The sequence below is a fragment of the Notechis scutatus genome, chromosome 5, assembly GCF_049901735.1.
Source record: "Notechis scutatus isolate UNSWTSFEM ecotype Mainland chromosome 5, rNotScu1.2, whole genome shotgun sequence".
Taxonomy (NCBI): domain Eukaryota; kingdom Metazoa; phylum Chordata; class Lepidosauria; order Squamata; family Elapidae; genus Notechis; species Notechis scutatus.
The window spans coordinates 61,419,067-61,442,370 of record NC_142013.1 but is presented as its reverse complement, the minus strand read 5'-3'; the positions used below and the strand labels follow the sequence as shown (position 1 = coordinate 61,442,370).

Here is a 23,304-nt window from a genome sequence, read left to right as displayed (position 1 = left end):
CCCCCCCCCCTTCTTTCTGGCAGCCCCTTAAAAGCCTGTTGCTTATCACACTCTTGGGCAAAGCATGTGAGCCATTTCCTCCTTTCAGTGGTCCATGAAAGTACATCTATAGTACGTAGATAATAAAGTCAAAAAGGGTGAACAACATTTTTACAGAACTATAGATAAGTTGAAACTGGATGTGGCAAGGAGTGGCGGGGAGGGGCCAGGCGAGGCACCCTTTGACAATGAGTGACATTGAGCTGGTCATGCCCACCCAGTCACATGACCACCAAGCCACACCAGCCAGTCACGTGACCACCAGTCACACCCAACCAGCAAGCCACGCCCACCCAGTCACATGACCACCAAGCCACACTCACAAATTAAGCCTTGCCCACAGAACCACTTGTTAAGAAATTTGAATCCCACCCCTGCCGAACATACTGCAGCAACCCAGAACAGCAGAAAAAGGAAATGGAGCAACTACACAACACATTCCTATAAAATGGATACCAACACAACTTTATCAAAAAGTCCTTGACCACTCAACCCAATACAGCACAACCAACACAAACCCTAAAAAGAATTACACTGCATACATCAACAATATATCAGAAACCACAAATAGACTACTACAACTACAATGGAATCAGGGTAGCACACAAGCCAAACATCCTAAGCAATGACCTAGCAACCCCAGAAGAAAAAACAGGAGTCATCTACAACATACAATGTATTTTTTACATACAATGTAAAAACTGCAACCACTATGTAGGACAAACAGGAAGACAACTGGCAGAACACATCCATGAACACCACCTGGCAGTCAGAGGTATGACAAAAATTCTTTAATTTCCCAACATATAGACAGATTTAACCATAGTTCCAATTGGGAAAATGAGACAATCCTAGACCAGGCCAAATCCAAAAATGCCAAGGAATTTATAGAAACCTAATATTCTGACAAATCAGCCATCAATGGACACATAGACATTAACAACATCTGTACCAAAGGTCTTCAAACTTGCCAAGTTTAAGACTTATGGACTTCAAGTCTCAGAATTCCTGAGCTAACATGACTGAAGGAAGAATTCTGGGAGTTGAAGTCCACATGTCTTAAAGCTGCCAAGTTTGAAGAACCCTGCTGTAGACTATGCAAAAGAGGCAATCAACCAGCCCAAAAGAGAAAAAAACTCCAGCACCCCTCCACCAGTAATCAGCACTTAGATCAGCATAGATTAATTCTATGCCAAGACCCCAATCAAGAAACTGCCAAAGAGCTATCAGTAAACAGCCCAATCAAAGAATCCCTAAGACCACCCCCACCCACGCAGACAGGCAAGACACCAGGATGTAAACTGACAGCAAACAGTACTCCCTACTAGCACTGTTGATGTTACCTAGTTAGGTAATGAAACATCTGCAAGAAAACAAGCAAGCTCAGAGAGCACCAAGGACCCCCCATTTCAACTCTGAGCTACTAATATTCTCCTTTATTGGTAAAACATCTTTAAATAATTTTAAACATTTAGATTTTAAGATAAATGTAAGCCTTTCCTTTAAAAAAAACCTAAACAGATTTTTCTAGACAATTACAATTTTAAATTAAGAAATACCTGGCTGAAAATGTACAGTAAAGTCATCATGTTCAGACAAATCTATTGTCACTTTAGCATATGACTTTCCTTTGTTCTCAATAGAAAATGGAATTTCTTGAGTAGAATCCACATAAACACCAGGGAAGATAAAAGAGCACTTTAAAGAAAGCAGTAAATAATCATTTGAGTGACCAAGGTAATGGTAAGAAACAAAACTGCAAACAATTCTGTTGAAGAATCTGTAGAGACAGGGTGTCTTCATACATATGGAGATATAACAACAAATATTATTGTGAATATGTGGTATTATGGGACAGCTTATGAAACAGCCACATAAATACGGAAAATGATAAATTTGCTTTAATAATTTGAAGATAGGTGCTTCATGTACCTCCTACATATTACAAAAAACTGTTCCAAAGAATTTGCATCACCATAACAATCATGGTAAAGACCTTAAAGAATACAGGTGAAACTCGAATAATTAGAATATTGTGCAAAAGTTCATTTATTTCAGTAATGCAACTTAAAAGGTGACCCTATTATATGAGATAGACTCATAACATGCAAAGCAAGACAGTTCAAGCCGTGATGTGTCATAATTGAGATGATTATGGCTTACAACTCATGAAAATCCCAAATCCACAATCTCAGAAAATTAGAATATTGTGAAAAGGTTCAATATTCTAGGCTCAAAGTGTCCCACTCTAATCAGCTAATTAAGCCATAACACCTGCAAAGGGTTCCTGAGCCTTTAAATGGTCTCTCACTCTGGTTCAGTAGGAATCACAATCATGGGAAAAACTGCAGACCTGACAGTTGTGCAGAAAACCATCATTGACACCCTCCATAAGGAGGGACAGCCTCAAAAGGTAATTGCAAAAGAAGTTGGATGTTCCCAAAGTGCTGTATCAAAGTACATTAATAGAAAGTTATGTGGAAGGGAAAAGTGTGGAAGAAAAAGGTGCACAAGCAGCAGGGATGACCGCAGCCTGGAGAGGATTGTCAGGAAAAGGCCATTCAAAAGTGTTGGGGACTTTGACTTCTGGTTTGTCGGCTTCGCGAGCGGCAGGGATTTGCGACTCTGAGCGATCCCTGCCGCGCTAGCCGCTTTTGGTGCTCCGATCCGGACGGGTCCGGAGCTAGGCTACCCTGCAGGGGTAGCTGAAGATAGGGGGGATCCGGAGAGGGGTTTGGGGGTGTTGCAGACCCCCTCCCCGGCTGGCAGAACCCCCTTTTCCCAAGACGGTGCAGCGGCGGTCCGCAATGGCCGCCACAAAGAAGCCGGCAGCTGGGCAAGTATGCGCAGGAGGAAGAGGAGAAAGCTTTTGAGAGTGAAAGTTTTCTTGGTTGATCCAGGACTCTAAGATACATTTAATATAATTCCTGGAAATGATGGCTTTTTGGATGTTTCTTTCCACAAGAGAAAATAAGCGGCAATTCTGAGGTGCTGAAAGGAAAGTTTATTCTCCCTCCCGACGGAATTAATAAGTGGACATTGAGAAACCTGTTTTTTTCAGGTAAAACTAGCTTTATGGGATAAGTCGGAAGGGAGAGGACAAAAAATATATTCATCTGGTTTGATTTTGTTGGAGGAGATGCCTTAAGGATTTGAAGACAGAAATATAACTCCAATAAGGCTTCAAAATACAGATTTGGACTTTCTTTTTTCTTTTGTCTGATACTACCCCTGGAAGAGAAAGGGAGAATTTTGTCTTGGCTTGGATTGATTGAGGATTGTGGATTTTGGGATTGTTTTACTTTTTTTTGAAATATCTTGGTTGGTGTAAGAAGAAAGAGGGAAAAAAGAAAAGAAAAGATCTATAATGGCTTTTTCTTTTGAGGAACTGAGGGAAGAATATGAGCAAACAAAAGCAGCCGGTAAAGATGGTATGGAAAAAGCCTTCCTATTTTTAGAAATGGCGCTGGTTAACTATCAACAAACAATACAACAGATGGAGGCAGAAGAACAAGAAGAAGAAGACGAAGACTCCATCTTTAATGAATTCCAAAATTTAACTAAGAAAGAAGGAAGGAAGAAAGCGAGGAAAATGAAGGACTTAAGATCTAAAAAAAACATTTAAGAAAGAGAAAAATAAGATGCAAAATAAATATAATGATAGTAAACAAAAGAAAAAGGGAACACAACAGAGAAGGGATGCCAGCAAGGCAGAGGCTAGAAGAAGGGGGGTAAGAAGATTTGGTGGGGGAAGAAAGAAAGGGGAAAGGCGGAGAAAAGCCACAAAGTTTTGAAATTAGATGGGAAAAGAGGAATTTTTTTAGGGACAAAGGGTAAAGTACAATTTCCTTAAAAAAGATTTTGCAAGGTACATAAGATGGTATTGTAACATCTGTATTAGAAATAGAAAATTAGAATGGCTTAAGAGTTAATAAGAAATTAAAATGTTGAAATGTTTAATAATGATTGATTTTAAAATGTAATAAAATATTAAAGGGAAAGGCAATGGGAATATTATAAGATTTAATATTTAGATTTATTATTTAACTATGTATTTAATCATTTTGGATTTATTACTCTGTTTTTATTGTTATTAAAAGAAAAAAATTAGTAGATAGAATGTACCAAGCAGAATCAGATTGGGTATTAGGTGTTATTTTAAATGTTAATCTAATTAATTTAGGGGGAGGATAGAAAGGCATCATACTCTGATTAGTGATTTCAGGAGAAATTCTTTCTTTTTCATTATAAGGAATGAGATAGAGGGATAATAAAGAATGGGCAAAAGATACAAATATAATGATTTAAATTAAGATGGATTAAATAAGATAGAATTATGAAGAGTGAAATGTGTGGAGAAGTTTATATAGAAGATATAGAATGGTAAACAAAATAGGTAATGATATGTAAGATGAGCATGAATATAATTGAAGCCCATATGAAGAGAGGTACCTGGGGCCAAGTTACTTTCCTAAAAGATTTTTTATATGTTTGTTTGTTGTGTGTTTATGGTTTTGAGAGTATTAATAAAACCTTGTAGAAATACAGAATGAGAATAATGGTAATCAAGTCAGAAAGAAATAGATGAAATAATAATAGTGAAATTGAATAAGAGTAAAGAGAAGTAAAGAGAAATTGGATAAGAGGTATTTTTATGCTCATATGGAAATGGCTTAAAATAGAATTGTATTGTATAAAATAAGGTTTTATTTGAGTTGTAAAATTTATAATGGAAAAAGGTTCAAATATGTAATGGTTGATGATGATTTGTTTGTCTTTGAAATTAATAAAATTTGCTTAAAAAAAAAAAGTGTTGGGGACTTTCACAAGGAGTGGACTGAGGCTGGAATCAGTGCATCAAGAGCTACCACACACAGACGGATCCTGGACACGGGCTTCAAATGTTGTATTCCTCTTGTCAAGCCGCTCCTGAACAACAAACAACGTCAGAAACGTCTTACCTGGGCTAAAGAAAAACAGACCTGGTCTGTTGCTCAGTGGTCCAAAGTTCTCTTTTCTGATGAGAGCAACTTTTGAATCTCATTTGGAAACCAAGGATCCAGAGTCTGGAGGAAGAATGGAGAGGCACACACTGCAAGATGCTTGAAGTCCAGTGTGAAGTTTGTACAGTCTGTGTTGATTTGGGGAGCCATGTCATCTGCTGGTGTTGGTCCACTGTGCTTCATTAAGTCCAGGGTCAACACAGCCGTCTACCAGGAGATTTTGGAGCACTTCATGCTTCCTTCTGCAGATGAGCTTTATGGGGATGCTGACTTCATTTTCCAGCAGGACTTGAAACCTGCCCACACTGCCAAAAGCACCAAAACCTGGTTCAATGACAGTGGGATTACTGTGCTTGATTGGCCAGCAAACTTGCCTGACCTGAACCCCATAGAAAATCTATGCGGCATTGCCAAGAGAAAGATGAGAGACATCAGACCGAACAATGCAGAAGAGCTGAAGGTCGCGATTGAAGCATCCTGGTCTTCCATAACACCTCAGCAGTGCCACAGACTGATAGCTTCCATGCCACACCGCATTGAGGCAGTACTTGCTGCAAAAGGGGCCCAAACCAAGTACTGAGTACATATGCATGCTTATACTTTTCAGAGGTCCAATATTGTTCTATGTACAATCCTTGTTTTATTGATTGCATGCAATATTCTAATTTTCTGAGATTGAGGATTTGGGGTTTTCATGAGCTGTCAGCCATAATCATCACAATTATGACAAGTCATGGCTTGAACTATCTTGCTTTGCATGTAATAAGTCTATCTCATATATTAGTTTCACCTTTTAAGTTGCATTACTGAAATAAATGAACTTTTGCACAATATTCTAATTTTTTGAATTTCACCTGTATATGTAATGGGATTGTTGCATTACTGAAATAAATGAACTTTTGCATGATATTCTAATTTTTCGAGTTTCACCTGTCGTTAACCATGAGCTAAGAAGAAATAAGGATTTTAAACATGCTCAGAATCTAATGGACATACTAGAAACAGAATGTAAATAATTAATTTGTGGTTATCAACTACTGTTTTCTTATTTTTATGAAATTGATGTGTTATTATTAGTAGAGCTACTTTATATTTTATAATACAATTTTCTGATATCCTGGGAGAGACCAAAAATATTGATTTTTGTAATGACATTACCTCAGGTAAACATATTTGAGATTGAGGACATGCCTTTACACACAGATCCTTTAGCATCACAGAGCATTTTAAATGTTATCATACCTTTCATTAAAATGAATGGGACTTCCCTATGAATAAATGCATAATATTCAGTACTATAAATCTTATAACCTAAAGGATCCACAAAATGTTACATATTTACCACACTGATATGGATGTCAGGAACCTCTACTGATCCACCAATCCTAAGTTCCAAAGATTTTGCATTGCGTATTGCGACCTAAATAATGAAGGGGGAAAAGTTATTTCCTAATTTCTCATTTTCAGTTTCATTTCTACTTTATTTACCTGTTCTTTCCTGCTAAGATTCTTCATTGTCAACTTTGTATTCAGCTTGCTTTTTAGTATTCAGCTTCCTTTTTTTGCTCAAATCCTTACTTCTAAAGTACCTCGGTACTCGGCACTAATTGGTCTGGGAGGCACAATGGATACTAAAAACTATGAGTGCCAAACAAAACAGTTGAATTGCCATGTGACCCTTTGCTTTGGCCGGAAAAACTTTCTGTCTGTCCCTTTTCCTATATCAGTGGCCCAGTGGTGGGATTCACATTTTTTTACTACCGGTTCTGTGGACGTGGCTTGGTGGGCATGGCAGGGGAAGAATATTGTAAAATCTCCAGTCAGAGGTGGTATTTGACAGTTCTCTGAACTACTAAAAATTTCTGCTACCAGTTCTCCAGAACTGATCAGAACCTGCGGAATACTACCTCTGCAGTGGCCTTCCCACTGGCCATCCAGTGGCCAATGGCCAACTTCCTGCCCACTCTCTGTGGTGTCCCCCTCTTCCTTTTATAGCAGGAGTGTCAAACTCAAGGCCGGTGGGCCAGATCCTGCCTGTGGGGTGCTTATCTGGCCTGTGGAGCCACCCTGGAAACAACAAAGCACTGGCCCGCAGTGCATCTGCCAGCAAAAACGGAGCTCGGGATGGTGGCGTACCACCATCCCAGGCTCCATTTTCAGCCACAACAGCCTCTTGCAGCCCTCTGCCAGCAAAAATACTGAGCTCCAATTTTGCAGGTACAGAGCCATCATGACCAAAAATGGAGGTTGGTGGTGGTGCACAGAGCCCCGCAAGCTCCATTTTTGCTGGTAGAGAGTTAATAAAACAAACTAAAAGCAAAACAAAATAAAAGGAGAAATGTTTTGCCTTTTGCATTTGAGCATCCAAGGGACAGTAGAAAGGGAAAGAGGAAAGACAAAGAAGGAAAGATGGGAAGAGAGTAAGGAAGGAAAAAGAGGGAAGGGGAGGGAAGAAGGGTAGGAAGAAGAAAGGAGAATGAAGAGGAAAGGAAAAAAACAGAATGAAAAAAGGAAGGAAGGAAGGAAGGAAGGAAGGAAGGAAGGAAGGAAGGAAGGAAGGAAGGAAGGAAGGAAGGAAGGAAGGAGGATTATAATGAGAGAGGGAGAGTCTGAGGTAAGTTCTGCCTTAGCACTTGCCACCACAGGTGCCCGCTGACACAAATGATGTCGAGCTGGCTACGCCCACCCTGGCCACGCCCATTATGTCCTCCTCAAGGTCAAACACAACCCTGATGTGGCCCTCAATGAAATTGAGTTTTACAGCATGCTAAATACCAAAGAATCCATGAGTACCATATTGTCTCATCAAAATGCCTTGAGTACCAAATTTGACAAGTTTGAAGTAGTCAAATACTGAGTACCAGTACTATTGTGAGAAGTTTCAGATGAATCTCACAGAAGCAAAAATCTACTAATTTTGTTACTGCCGCTTTATCCCTTCAGCAAACAGAATATTAACATGCATTTTATGTTATTACAGAAACTCAGCTAATCATGGTTAATCCTGGGTTTCCCAGAGTAAAACATCAAAATATGCATATATTTTGAAAAAAAAAATTATTATCCAAGTTCATAAAAGCTTTTGAACAACAATACCTCTACTCTGCTGTCAAATTTCATTAATGCATTGGGTCTGAAATAAATTTTAATTTCAGTGTGGCCTCCTACAGCAATTACACCATGAACAGGAGTTATAATCATTCCAGGAATTGGATTGACGTCAAGGACCTATCAATAAAAGCAAGTACAGTATCATAAAAATCATTTTTCCCCACTATCTTAGAAGTATTCTACCACCAAATATGCTCAAATATCCATGGTAAAGCTACATTGTACACATTCCAATATCCATTTTGAATATACCTTACCTGGAAATATGCATGGTTATGTCCCAAATTTTGAAGAATGGCTGTTCTATAAGTGGTTAAATGGAGTGGAGCATTGGTAAAGGTAATCCGTTGCTCCTTAAATTGAACACTGGTAGAGCCAAGCTAATATTGTGAAAAAAGAAAAATGTATTGTATTATTCTGTAGATGGATTTTCTTTCACTTAATAGAAGCTAGGCAATAATGTGAGTACACTAAGATACAACATTAAAAAATTATTCTCTTTTTGAAAACAGAAGCATACCTTAGTTGCATTATAAATATATAAAACCATTAAATACATCCTAGCATTCTTAAAAAGATATTTAATCATTGCCAGAAAATCAATATTAAAATTTCATTTCTATTAATACATTTTTTACTTTTAATACAGAACCCTCAGCACTGACAAAGACATTGACAAATTACTATTTACTGGGTGGTAAACTGGCAAACCTGTACATCAAGCTGTCAAAATGAAAATTTCACCATGCGCAGTTGGACTACCTGGGCTACCGAGTCTCCAATGAAGGCATAGAGATGGACCAGCCAAAGTACAAGCCATCCTCGGTTGGCAAACCCCTTGTACCCGCAGACAGCTACAAAGCTTCCTGGGGTTTGCAAACTTTTGCCGACAATTCATCCCCTCCTTCGTGAGGATTGCCAAACCCATGATGGACCTTCTAAAGACAGGGAGCACAGAAATGAAACCCTGCCTGGGACAACCCCTACCATAGGACCTAACCTGCCAAAAAGCATTTGAAACACTGAAAAAAACTGTTTGCAAAAGAACCGGTGCAGAAGCACCCTGACCCTGAACAACCCTTCGTCATTCAAGCAGACGCCAGCAACATCTAACAATTTTGAGAATTAATAGAAGGATTGATAAAATTGCAAATGTGACAGATAAAGGCAATATGGAACATGAATATAGAAATGAGACAAGAATGTTAGATAATATTGTAAAATAAGATATGAGAACATCCTAAGAAAAATGAAATGTCATAATATGAACTGAGTTTGGATAAAATTGTGATATACAACTGGAGGACTGGAGCCAGATGTCTAGAAACTTGTCACCTCTTGGAGAGATAGCAAGAGGAGAAAGGACCATAAAAATTCCAGCTCTGGAAGATACCCCTGGGAAACTCTTCTAAGATACGTTCCCAGAGAAGGGGAGGGGGAAATTAACATGATGGTTCTTTGTTTGACTAAATCCACATCTAAATAAGGGGAGGGGTTCTAACTCCCTTTATCTGTTACTCTATGCCTGGAAGCATCTTAGATTCTGCTTTGACTAGTACTGGATTCACTTCCTTTAAATAAAGAATTCCTTTTGAAATACCTACCTTTCAGAAGTTCATTCATTGAAGAGGAAAAGTCCACTTTTCCACATAAGGACTGCATTGATTCATATTTAAGTGATAGTTCACTAGATCCCTTTACTGTGAGATATGTGCTAATACTGTGAGATAGATCTAGCACTCACTTAAATATGATAAATTTGATTACTACTGTGAAATCCCTCTCACAGTTACTACAGCATTAACTAGTTGCTAAGATAATTAAATAAACTGGCTACTATGCATAAACATGCATATGTAGCAGCTTATGAAAGCTTATTGATATACAGTTTAAAAAGTTATTGTAATTATTTAAAGAACAGTAGTACATTTGTATTCTCCTTATTTCAAAGCACGTCTTTCAGAGATTTTCACAACAATATTACTTATCTCTATGCTAGCATATAGATAGTCCTCAACTTACTTGGGATTGGAATTTCAATTACTAAGCAATGTTATCATTAAACAAATCATCATGTGACCCAACCCAATTTTATGACCATTTTACTGCAGTTTTTAACTGAATATCATGGTTGCTAAGCAAATTCAGACTTCCCTAATTGACACTCCTTGTTGGAAACTGTGATGGCCTGTAGTCTGGATTCCCAGGAGAAAGGAGTGCAGTCCAAAAGAGCAAGAGACAACTTAGTTCAGATAGTTTGTGTGAGACAAAAGGGTAAAGCCAGCTCCCCTCTAATACAGTGTCTCCCTGAAAATAAGACCTGGTCTTATATTTTTTTGGCTCCAAAATAAACACCAGGGCTTATTTTTTGGAGAAACACGATTTTAAGATGATCAGCCTGACTGCCCCCCCCCCATCCCCTGGCGCACGCACAAGAGGTGGCAAGCATGCAAGGATTGATGGTATTGGGCAGCAGCTGCAACCTGCCAGTCCCTTGGTCAGTGCACTCTGAGGCTGCGCAGCTGGTGCAGCAAAGGTGAGTTGATTTCCTGTCCAAGCAGCAGACAGAGGCAGATGTGTGGAGGGGAGGCAGGTGATCCAGATGTACTGCATGGGTTGCAGGAAAGCCAAGAGATCATGTGTCTACAAGGATGAAGGTCATAACTTTAAGGTGAGGTCATAAATAACTTTTTCCAAGGCCATCGTAACTTTGAACCATCATTAAATGAATTATTAAGCTGAGGACTATCTGTACTTGTAAGCACCACTGTGGCAAACATTTTTCCTGATAGCTCTGAATTTAGTGAAGAAAGAATGTTTCTTTAACAATTACTGGTTCATCTTTAATATGGCATTGTTTATTTCTTTACAACTATACATATTAAACACATAGGTATCATTACTACAAATGGAAGAAATGCTAACTATGTCTGGAAAAATTATACTAATACCTTTGCAAAACATTTTAATCTAAGTGTTTTTCCTTCATGCACACACAAGTCAAATTCTCCAGTTGATGAAGAGGAGAAACTTGGATGCCAAACAACTTCGCATTCTATATCTTTACTTGCTTCTACTATGCCTAAATACAAAAGGAGAAAAAATACTACAATGTATTAAAAATATAACTATTATGAAAGATCAATGGTAATTTGAAAATAATTTTAATACATTGCAATATTCAGTTATTTCATAGAATTAGTTAATAAAGTTGCCCATATTAATTAGAGCTGTATTTTTATTCAATCTGAAATATCCCAAACTTAATGAACTGAATTTCAAATAATTATCTAGTGTAGGTTTTTTTGTAGTTAATATGTGCTGTTTCTTATTTCCATGCCATCCCCAAAAAAACCTGCCACATGGAAGATCTAATTTTAATTGAGATGAGTAGTGAAAAACAATGATTTTCCTTTCCCATTCAAATTTCAGCATACACAAACAGAGATAATACACTGCTCAAAAAAATTAAGGGAACACAAAAATAAGACATCCTAGATCTGAATGAATGAAATATTCTTATTACTTTGTTCATTACATAGTTGAATGTGCTGACAACAAAATCACACAAAAATTATCAATGGAAATCAAATTTAGCAACCCATGGAGGTCTGGATTTGGAGTTACACTCAAAATTAAAGTGGAAAAAAACACCACAGGCTGATCCAACTTTGATGTAATGTCCTTAAAACAAGTCAAAATGAGGCTCAGTAGTGTGTGTGTGGCCTCCGCGTGCCTATATGACCTCCCTACAACACCTGGGCATGCTCCTGATGAGGTGGCGGATGGTCTCCTGAGGGATCTCCTCCCACACCTGGACGAAAGCATCCCCCAACTCCTAGAAAGTCTGTGGTGCAACGTGGTGTTGGTGAATGGAGCGAGACTTGATGTCCCAGGTGTGCTCAATTGGATTCAGGTCTGGGGAACGGGTGGGCCAGTCCATAGCATCAATGTCTTCATCTTGCAGGAACTGCTGACACACTCCAGCCACATGAGGTCTAGCATTGTCTTGCATTAGGAGGAACCCAGGGCCAACCGTACCAGCATATGGTCTCACAAGGGGTCTGAGGATCTCATCTCAATACCTAATGGCAGTCAGGCTACCTCTGGCAAGCACATGGAGGGCTGTGTGGCCCCCCTAAAGAAATGCCACCCCACACCATTACTGACCCACTGCCAAAACGGTCATGCTGGAGGATGTTGCAGGCAGCAGAACGTTCTCCATGGCATCTCCAGACCCTGTCACGTCTGTCACATGTGCTCAGTGTGAACCTGCTTTCATCTGTGAAGAGCACAGGGCGCCAGTGGCAAATTTGCCAATCTTGGTGTTTTTTGGCAAATGCCAAACGTCCTGCACGGTGTTGGACTGTAAGCAGAACCCCCACCTGTGGACGTCGGGCCCTCAAACCACCCTCATGGAGTCTGTTTCTGACCGTTTGAGCAGCCACATGCACATTTGTGGCCCGCTGGAGGTCATTTTGCAGGGCTCTGGCAGTGCTCCTCCTGTCCCTCCTTGCACAAAGGTGGAGGTAGCGGTCCTGATGCTGGGTTGTTGCCCTCCTACAGCCTCCTCCACGGCTCCTGATGTACTGGCCTGTCTCCTGGTAGTGCCTCCATGCTCTGGACACTACGCTGACAGACACAGCAAACCTTCTTGCCACAGCTCGCATTGATGTGCTATCCTGGATGAGCTGTAATACCTGAGCCACTTGTGTGGATTGTAGACTCCGTCTCATGCTACTACTAGAGTGAAAGCACCATCAGCATTCAAAAGTGACCAAACCATCAGCCAGAAAGCATAGGAACTGAGAAGTGGTCTGTGGTCACCACCTGCAGAACCACTCCTTTATTGGGGATGTCTTGCTAACTGCCTATGCTTTCTACCTGTTGTCTATTCCATTTGCACAACAGCATGTGAAATTGTCAATCAGTGTTGCTACCTAAGTGGACAGTTTGATTTCACAGAAGTGTGATTGACTTGGAGTTACATTGTGTTGTTTAAGTGTTCCCTTTATTTTTTTGAGCAGTGTATATTTATAAAGGCATGATTACTAATCATTGACATAATGTACTGTTAGACAATTAAACATTACAAAACAACAACACCAAACCATGTATCCAGATTAGCGTGATCGTTTTATATCACTTTATAAGTCATTCTTCATTAATCCTCATTTAATTCTCCATAATTTTTGCCAATCCAACACATGGAAACATTATTAATAAGAAATATTAATATTATACATTACAAGTTTAATCATTTAATACTGTAAACTGTTTCAGTAAGTGAACAACTTCAGTAACCTTTAGTTTTTATATAAACTGTGCCTATGCAATATATGAGCTAGTACAGCATCAATAATACTGTATAAGTGTTGGAAGACTAGGGATCAATTCTTCTCCGAAAGGGCTTTAATATGAATTTGGGCCCCAAATCACTATCTCTCATCATTAATTTAAAAGACAAGCTTGTAATAAACATGGACAATTAATAGCAGCTAGGCTGGCTAAGAAAATGACAGAACTATGCATAACCAAGCTTGAGTAAATATAAATATTTTGAACAGCAAAATTATTACCATACAATGTGCTTTCAAGAAAAGATAACTATATGTGATTTGTCCCCTCATATTTAAGTTAATATTCCCTCATTACATATTTGTTTGAAAAAATAACACTTTGTACATCACCCTTTTCTGGACAGATAGAAAATCCCATTCCTTTATCTGTGATGACAGGCTTCCAGGTAAATTGTGCAGGATAGTTTTTTCGATTATACAGAGTGACTGTTGTTCTAAATCCAGTTTTTGCTAGAAAGCTAAAAGCAGGATTCAAGGTCAATTCCTTTGTAGACAGCTCTAAGGCAACTGGCACGATTTTTGCTATCACTAAAATATGTCCAAAATGGCGTTGGTTTATTGAATACATGAATGACCTGTAACACAAAAAATGATTTTCTTCATCAGATGCTTCATTTAAGCATCATGTATGCAGTATATAGAAATTTCTAGCTCTAGCTGACCGAGCTGGGGAAAAAAATGCTAAACAGGATAAGACCACTTGAAAATCCCAGGGTTGCAAGCTGGATTGTTAAAAAAAAAACTTTGAAAGAAGATAAACCAATTTTCTGTTACCAAAGAAACCCAGTAGACAATCTATGTAGTCTCAGGGCAACAAGATCTTTCCTTTCTCAGCAGTCCCTTTGCTTCATCACATTTCTAGCCAATTTGGATCCAATTTTCTTTTCTTTTCCTTCCCCATTGCAGTAACCTCCCTCTCTTATCCCACTTCTCTCTTCTTTTATTATTATTTTTGCTAGAAGTAGAGATGGGTATCTCTGGATATGTGTAGGCTTTGCTGAGAGAACGAATGGCTAATTTATGTAGATGGAAATCTATTTTGAAAGTGGAATATCTTATTTTAAAGGCAATTATTTTAAATTAGTAGTTATTTATTTTATTTAATTAATATAAATTCATTTCTTGTCTTGACTCTGCATTTCTTGGAGTGTGGCTTTTGACAGGTATACATGCACACAGTGATGGGATTTTTTACTATCAATTCTGTGGGTGTGGCTTGGTGGGTGTGGCAGGGGAAGGATACTGTAAAATCTCCAGTCAGAGGTAGTATTTGCCAGCTCTCCGAACTACTCAAAATTTCTGCTACCAGTTCTCCAGAACTGGTCAGAAACCTACTGAATACCACCTCTGTATGCACACCTACATATTGCACCCATATATAGTACATTTTGGGTTTGAGAAGAAACTTCAACACTAATTTCACCTGGAATTAGCAATTCTATTTTGACAAGGTAGGAGATTGTTCACTGCAAAGAATTAATTCTCTTCCCCCCACACATCCACAGGAGGCCTGTAGAGATTTAAATTTAAATATTTCCTTTTTGGTAAAGATGATACTTGCACCATCTTCAAAATTTCTGATAATTTTTGACATTTGTAAAACAGTTTTTTCTTACATTGATCTATTTAAAAACCAACTGAGTGGTATTTTTTTTCATAAATATAAATTTTTATATCTTGTTTAATGTCATAAAAAGGTCAAATTCTAGCATAATGTCTGAATATAGCATATGTTTAAAATGTCTAACCTCAGAATTTGATTTCGCTTTGTATTTTGTATTTTTGTATTTGTATTTTGTATTTGTATTTTTTTTATTGTGCTTACAGTTTTGGAGTTGGAACAGATAATCATTTTATCTTAATTTATGTATGCTTATTGTGACATTGTGGTCCCTTATTGTTACTGATGCAATTATACATAGCCAAATACTTGCTAAGGAAACATCATTATCATAACATCTTCCTTAGAGCCATTATAAGTGCACAAAGATGTGTATTCAATGTAACATTAAGGCTAGAAACAGAAGTATCAAGTGTTAAATCTCAAGCATAGTGTCGATGCTGCCACATGGTTCAGAATAGTTAACCCGAGTTAGAGTCTTATTAATCTTTAGTGGTTTACTACCACTATTACTACTAGATAAGTACAAAGATACTTGGCAATTAACCTGGAAAAAAAGTTAAGACTTATGGATTCTCATTTGAATTTCTACATCACATGGGCTATGAGGATGCTGTTAATATAGTCAAATCAAGGATAGCTAAAATAGAATCCTATGAAGATTTTCAACTCTCAGAAAGTCCCTCCTAGACCTCCTACTAAATACCTATATAATTTAACCTTTTATAAACACGTGGGCTTTCTTTAATGCACATATTAATTCATTTCCTTCTACAACAACAGACGACAAATACCACAAGTCTTCTTATTCTGAAAGAGTCTGATCATATGGATAAATAGAAATAGAATCTATAGCAAACACTCTTCTAAACTTTTCTCTTTATGAGCAAGCCTGGAGATGGAAGATTATTCCATTCCTTAAGAAATTGGGTGGGAAAGCTACAAAATTTGGCCCCCATTTTCTATGCCCACCCCCCAATGGCTTACTTAACGTTCCAATATTTTCTCCTCAAAAACTGTCCAAAAGCATAAAACAGTTATAGACAATAGGCAGCAGTAGGTCTCTATAGCTAGATTAAGATAGCTTTAGATTAGCTTTAGCTTTTATAGATTTTAGGCTAACTTGCTATTGGTATTTTATTTAGCTACCAGCTCTTTTTGCTGGTGTTGGCTTTCAGGCACACTGAGTTCCTACCAAGAACCTTGGATATTGCAATGTATCATGTAGTATATGTGCAGATCCAAACAATGCAGGTGGAAATATTATTATTATTACCATGCCATTAGGCAGCATCTATGGTAAAACTGTGGCATTAGATATATTTAACTTAGGAATATTGAAATTGACTTAGACTTGCTAAGCTCTTACACTGTCTCTAAACATAATTCTTACAACTTAATTTGGATAGGACAACATATATGAAATCTCCTCACAAAAGAATACTTAATTTTTAATTAACTTTTTACAACTGCTTTTCAACAAGAATCCTATCTGCCCTTCATCTCCGAGTGTTATTACCAAAGAATTATTTTTCTTGACTACCAAATTACTGCATAGAGATATGACTTTTACTTTTTAAAGTTTCCTAATGTCTCCTTCTCAAACACCACAGGAATACAAGTTTTCATAAAAGGTGTTATGACATGTGACAAAGGATTAGTCCGTTGCAGTTCTTCACTTTTAATTTCTATTTGTATCCATATATGCACAGGTAGGTTGTTTATGATATGCATTTTTCTGGTAGTTGTAGAATGCACACAGACTTCTCCAAAGTCAATAGTGGAAGGACCTGAAAGGAATAGAAAATAATAATTTTATAGAGAAGGGGAATATACTCATAAATCATAGCACATACCTATATATGCACAATATTCTGTATACAATTCTTTATTTTTCAGACTACACGTTTGTGTAGGAACTCCCCTTCAAGTTGTTCAAGGACCATATCAAGGGAAAAATATGTATTTACTCAGTGAAACCCCTAATTATAAGTACCATCTGCCAATTAACTATTAAGACCTTTTATTGATCCAGTAGTTAAGAATAATTTATTTCTGAAACTATCTGCATCTAATTCAATCTTTATATGTGACAGGATGCATACTGACTACAATATTGCTTGCTTATATTCACTCAGTTGTGGTAAAAGGGTATTCCTTGTAATGAGGCCAAGCTAGTGATATAAATTTCCCACAGATTTTAAACAGGTCCTTACTGTGAAGTATTCGTATGGAAGTCAAAAATATTTAACTTAGTTAAAATATTTATTTAACTTAGTTAAAATATTGTTGGTTTCATCAACTTTTTAGCTATTGCCTGTATTATTTGTGGTAGTCTATTATTTTGTAGTATTTCAGAGGATGTATGTGTTCCTATATTTTATTGTATTTATTATAACTATTTTGAAAGTTACATTTTTACATACAATCAAGAAAACTTTCTACAAGCCAACTCCTCAAAGTAAGTTGGCTTGAAAGAAAAAGAGAGCAATATTCTCTCACTTAATCTCTAAAGTTCCATATTCTTCGAGCTAATTCAGCTATATGCTGTTCTAGAATTATTCCATCTTTCTCCAATTTTCCATTTGCCTATACAATAGTAGATAATTTAATATAGGAAAATATATGTTATCAAATCACTTTCTTACCAATGATTATCTGGTGAAGCTGTTTTGGTGTCAAAATTAGACTGCAGTCTTCAGTTTCTTGCTGAGACAATGGTTCAGGATTAAGACAACCATTCACCTATTTTTTTAAAAAAAAAAAGACAAAAAACCTCACACACATTATTAAAAGAGTTTAATTTGTTTAGATACGAAAGTATCTCATCTATTTTGTTGTCTAATGATATATGAAAGTCCTTAAGTCTGAACTCAAAATATTGTGCCTTTGTGACTCCTAAAATTCTTCATAAAATTTGGCAGGCTAACAGAATGCCTGCCTCCACTGTTCTTTTCCCATTTCCAAGATTTGTTGAAGACTCTCCACCTACCTTGAAGAAATGTCATTCCCACTAAAGAGACACCAAGACTGCAAGCTCCACCATCTCCTAAGACCTAATTTTCCACTGGAGAAACAATTCTTCAAGGTTTCACGTACTACCTCCTTTGCAAACACACACACACACACACACACACACACACACACACACACACACACACAGAGAGAGAGAGAGAGAGAGAGAGAGAGAGAGAGAGAGAGAGAGCCAAACAGCTACTTTTTCTAGAAATTTTGAGAAGTCTCTAGGCCATTGATGAGTAAAAGTTGTGAAGCAAGTGATTAGTATTCAGGCTGACCAGGCTTATTGCTTTCTCACAGATAAACAGCAGGCCCTGCTCAAATAGTATACTCTTGCTCAGGAATATATTAATTTTATAAGTGTGGAAAGGGAACTTCATGAGGACAGTGGTGACACCCAAGCAGGAAAAGCCCAAAGGGAACATCAGGCCAGCCATAAAACAAACTTGCATAGGAAAAGAGATTTAATAAAAGGTATTGAAAGAAGCCCCCTAGACAAAAGCCAAGTAATTAAGAAAGCTAGGGAAACAAGAAAAAGAAATCCCTTACAAACAACAGGTCATGCCAAATCAGCAAAACAAATAGACAAAAGACATGAAATAAATTCCATAGCAGACAGGAGATTGCCACAAAACAAATATAAGAAAACATTAGGACGAAACTGATAATCCAATCAAACCACCCCGCGGAGTTTACCCTCCGGCGGAAATGAAGACAACCCCTGACAGGATTTAAAACATTAAGAAATACAAACACAAGCACTCACACACAAAAGGAGAAAAAAAGTATAAAAATCAGGGGTTTATTATACAAAGCGAGCTAGCCCCAGGAACGCAGACTTCTTGCTATCTCTCGCCTTCCTGAAAAATAAAAAGAACCAGCTTCCAAGCAGTTGCCTGTGTCCTTGCACTGGAGTTCTCCCAGCAGGAAAACCGAACCCTCAGAAGAAAGGCATTTTCCAGCCTTTCAACATATGCATTCCTATTTAGTTTCTCATGCCAACAACCTCCTTCTGTTCACCTTTATTTTTGCATTCCTCCTATGAATCCACATTCTTCACCTTCTTAAATTCAATCCATAAATTATTATCCTATTTATATTTGGAGGGAGGGCCTATTTTTTCCCATGTAATATTCTTTCATTTAAATATCTCTCCTTCACACATACATTTCCATTTACTGATATTTAAATTAAGAAAAAAAACCAATACTGGATCAAGATAAATGTGCCATGCAGAAAAAAATCTCTGCAATTACTAGAAATCAATGTATATTTATAAACATACATTTTAGCCTAACTACTGGATAGCAATTTCTTCAATTGCTTTCACCTGACATTCTCCCCTATCCCCAGCTCATGAGAAAGATAGATCATTGTGGTGGGAAAAAATGAAATAATTGCTACATTATAATTTCCTGAACCTATGGAGTGTAGACATATAGCTAGGGGTTTCAGCCCCCTTTCCACCTTTAAGAAATAAAATAACTGATAAGGTTTCTAAAAAATAAATTTATTAAAAAGAGGTTTTTTTAAAAAAAAACACTTTAATTTTAAATATCAACATGCCAAACTGCAGAAAATGAATTATTGAGATGCCCTAATTGAATCACTATAATTGCATATATTTGCCATATGCTAAATAAATAGTAATATTTAACAGTTGGCCACAAGATGGCAATGGTTCACTACAAATAGTACAACCTCTTTTGTGCAATATGCAATGCTACAGTGTAATAATATAGACTACAAAAATATTCCAAATAAATTTAATATACACTTGCCAATCTCAAGTATGGTAAAACAAACTTGGCATTTCATTTTATAATTTTTATAATGCCCCCTTCCCAATTCAAAAGTTTCTAGGTTAATTATAGACATAAAACATAAAATATCAGTGCTGTTTCTAACTATAACATATTCCTCAGTGCTATAGACTCTGCTAACTGAAATGTCTTTTTCCTGGTAATTCATTTTAATCAGACATTGGAGGAGATCAGTAATAGCTTGCTCCTTCTCTCAAGCATAACACACAGCTTCCCCAGGATTCTACTTTTGGTACTCGAAAAAATGAAGGGTTTACTTATGCAGGAGAGGGAGGATTTGTGTATTGGATTATGCCTACATGCCATACTCTCCTTCCTGAATGTTGACTGTTTGTCAGTGTATATAGAGAAGGAGCTTACAAGATGCACATTTACTAGAAGATACTAGATTTTGGAGAAAGGGGTTGTAGGTTGATGCATTAGACTTCAAATAATTTATTATTTTCAAGGAATAAACCCTATTAATTTTAACAGGACTTTAACAGGACAGAGAAAATACACAAAAGAATATGAAAAGTACATTTAAATAGTTAATGGAGCAGGAATAAACAGTATATTATAAATCAAGGATATTATGATAAGCTAAAAGTAAGATACCATATTCATCAATACTAAATGTACCTCTTTTAGTATAGATCTAGATTTGATTTCTGCTAGCTGTTTACTAGTCAACAGGCTATTTCTGTTTACACAAGCAGCTTCTTTCTCCAAGTTATGCTTTAAAATTCTGAGCATAGGAGATTTTAGTCCTGATGCTGGCTTCAATCCTATGTCCACAGGATTATTAAGCATTTTGAAGGTCCTATTGTATCAGAATAAAGAAAGATAAGTTATTATTTAACTATCTAGCCTATATATTACATAGTTTTACAGAACTTTGACTTTATTTGCTGGATTTTATTAATTGAATGTGTATGAAGGGGAAATTCTCACAAGAAGTGTCTTGCCAAACCGTTATTGAAAATTCTGATTGATATTCAGTTCCACAGACTTTGAACTTTTTCTTCAAAAATAATTATTGCTTATTTTCCAAAGGCAACTTTCTATAAAGTGATTATGAAATGTAAAATACTCTTAACAATATCATTGCTACCCTAGGTGCTTCTAGTGAGATCTCCAAATTAGGCTACTCCAAATCAGTGGCATTTTCTTCCTCTTTGACCCCTCAGCCTCAGAACTGCCAGGTATTGAAATCTTTATCAAGACTACCGGACAAATGTTTTCTTGCCACACTTATAAGAACAAATAATCATGTGAGTCCTCTAGAACTCTATGTAGAGCCTATGTAATACCAAGCAATTCAAAAGTAATGAGAAGCAGTTAGTTGAGTTCACAACAATCAATTCTGATACAGCAGAAATCTTGGCAAAGCACCTGCAAAAATGCTGCACACACTAACAAAGAAAGCCCCAGCAAGGAGACTCTGGTGTCCCTCTCTAACCCCAATGTTGCAGTTTATAGGATTTATGTTTGGTCTCTGCTTTTTAAAAAATAAATCAAGGTCTTCTGGGGAACCCCTGATGATCTTTTGGGAAACCTTAGGGTTTCGCAGAACCCCAGTTGAGAAGCCCTGTCCTAAATGATTTCAGAAAAAGACACAGCAATTTTGAAAGGTTGCAGACTGTTTCTGCTACATATCCTTTTAAGCATTGTTTTCCAAATGTTTAATAGAATAAGTGGAGATTTAAAGACTTACTGAGCTTCTTTTTTTTTTAAATGGACTTTTCTTAAATTGTGAATGTAATCTGCATAGTAGTCTTTATTCATTTGCTTTTCCAATTCTTCATATACTGTGTAAGAGAACTCTGGATCTATGTAACAATATCTGGGAACTTTTGTGAAAATAGTCCTAAATCAGAACAATGATATACAACTTTGTCACTACATGGAATATTTAAATATCCATTAAAAATACATACATACATACATACATACATACATACATACATACATACATACATACATATATATACATATACATATACATATACATATACATATACATATACATATACATATACATATACATATACATATATATATTCTGAGGTTCTCGCGGGTATTTGTATGTGGATCTTTGGTTATTCGGGTTTTCTCCCGCGTAAGATTGGAAGTATCTAGGCAACGTTTCGATGAAGTCTCATTCATCATCTTCCGGCTTCTGTCTTCTGCTCTGTGCTTCTCAGAGTTCTGTTAGTTCCATGAGGTGTTTAGCTGGTTGGTATTTATTTTTGATGATTTCCAGGGTTCAAAAATTTATTTATTTATTTATCAAAAATAAATACCAACCAGCTAAACACCTCATGGAACTAACAGAACACTGCTTAACCAACACATATTTCATATACAAAGGACAAAGATACAAACAAATTGAAGGAGCCCCTATGGGATCACCACTGTCACCTGTCATTGCAAACCTGTTCATGGAAGAATTCGAATCCAGAGCCCTGGCCAATGCCATCCACAAACCCAAACTATGGTTAAGATACATCGATGACACATTCGTGATTTGGCCCCATGGAAAAGAAAACCTAAACAACTTCCTAACACACCTAAACAGCACACACCCCAAAATCAAGTTCACCATGGAAACGGAAACAAACAAACAACTACCATTCCTAGATGTACTAATCTACAAAAAAACAGATGGCACACTAGGACACACCATATACCAGAAGAAAACACACACCAACCGCTACCTCAACGCCCAATCCCACCACCACCCAGCACAGATAAAATCCGTGGCTAAAACACTAATTACTAGAACCAAACGCCTGGCAGACAAGACACACATTAAGACTGAACTATGCACCCTGACCAAAGTACTGACAGCCAACGGCTTCCACAAAAGCAAAATCACCGGCTTGATCCACAAAAACACACTGAGACATAATAGAGACCCAGAAGATGAACAGACCTATGGAACAGCTGTCCTGCCCTACTTAAGAGGCACTACAGACAAAATTAGTAAGATACTACACAGACACCACATCAAGACTGCCTTCAAAACAGACAGAAAAATAGCAGCCATCCTCAGAAACCCCAAAGATAAAATTGACCTGGAAAACCAAGGCATATACGAAGTCCCCTGTGCATCATGCCCGGCCACATACATTGGACAGACCAATAGAAGAATAAGTACCCGCCTGGATGAACACAAAAATGCAGTCAAAAAGCTGGAACACACTTCCTCACTAGTCCAACACATGGAAGCCACAGGTCATAACATCAACTTCAATGGCACCAAAACCCTAGCCACTATAGAAAACCCCAGCCACAGAATCATCAGAGAAGCCATAGAGATTGAAAAAAGACCAGAAAGCATGAAC

At 37.3% G+C, this 23,304-nt stretch overlaps 1 protein-coding gene across 1 annotated transcript in view; it reads right to left on the bottom strand.

The window, feature by feature from the left end:
• CFAP47 (cilia and flagella associated protein 47) overlaps positions 1-23,304 on the bottom strand; it is a 245,919-nt gene that overhangs the window by 150,468 nt on the left and 72,147 nt on the right. Inside the window, exons 11-20 of the mRNA XM_087966888.1 lie at positions 21,672-21,824; positions 20,597-20,777; positions 17,783-17,879; positions 16,708-16,924; positions 13,844-14,088; positions 11,105-11,235; positions 8,411-8,533; positions 8,139-8,270; positions 6,385-6,462; positions 1,599-1,737 (exon numbers count right to left, since the gene is read on the bottom strand). Of these exons, the coding sequence (XP_087823014.1) occupies positions 1,599-1,737; positions 6,385-6,462; positions 8,139-8,270; positions 8,411-8,533; positions 11,105-11,235; positions 13,844-14,088; positions 16,708-16,924; positions 17,783-17,879; positions 20,597-20,777; positions 21,672-21,824 (1,496 nt within the window). The remainder of the gene's footprint in view (positions 1-1,598; positions 1,738-6,384; positions 6,463-8,138; positions 8,271-8,410; positions 8,534-11,104; positions 11,236-13,843; positions 14,089-16,707; positions 16,925-17,782; positions 17,880-20,596; positions 20,778-21,671; positions 21,825-23,304) is intronic.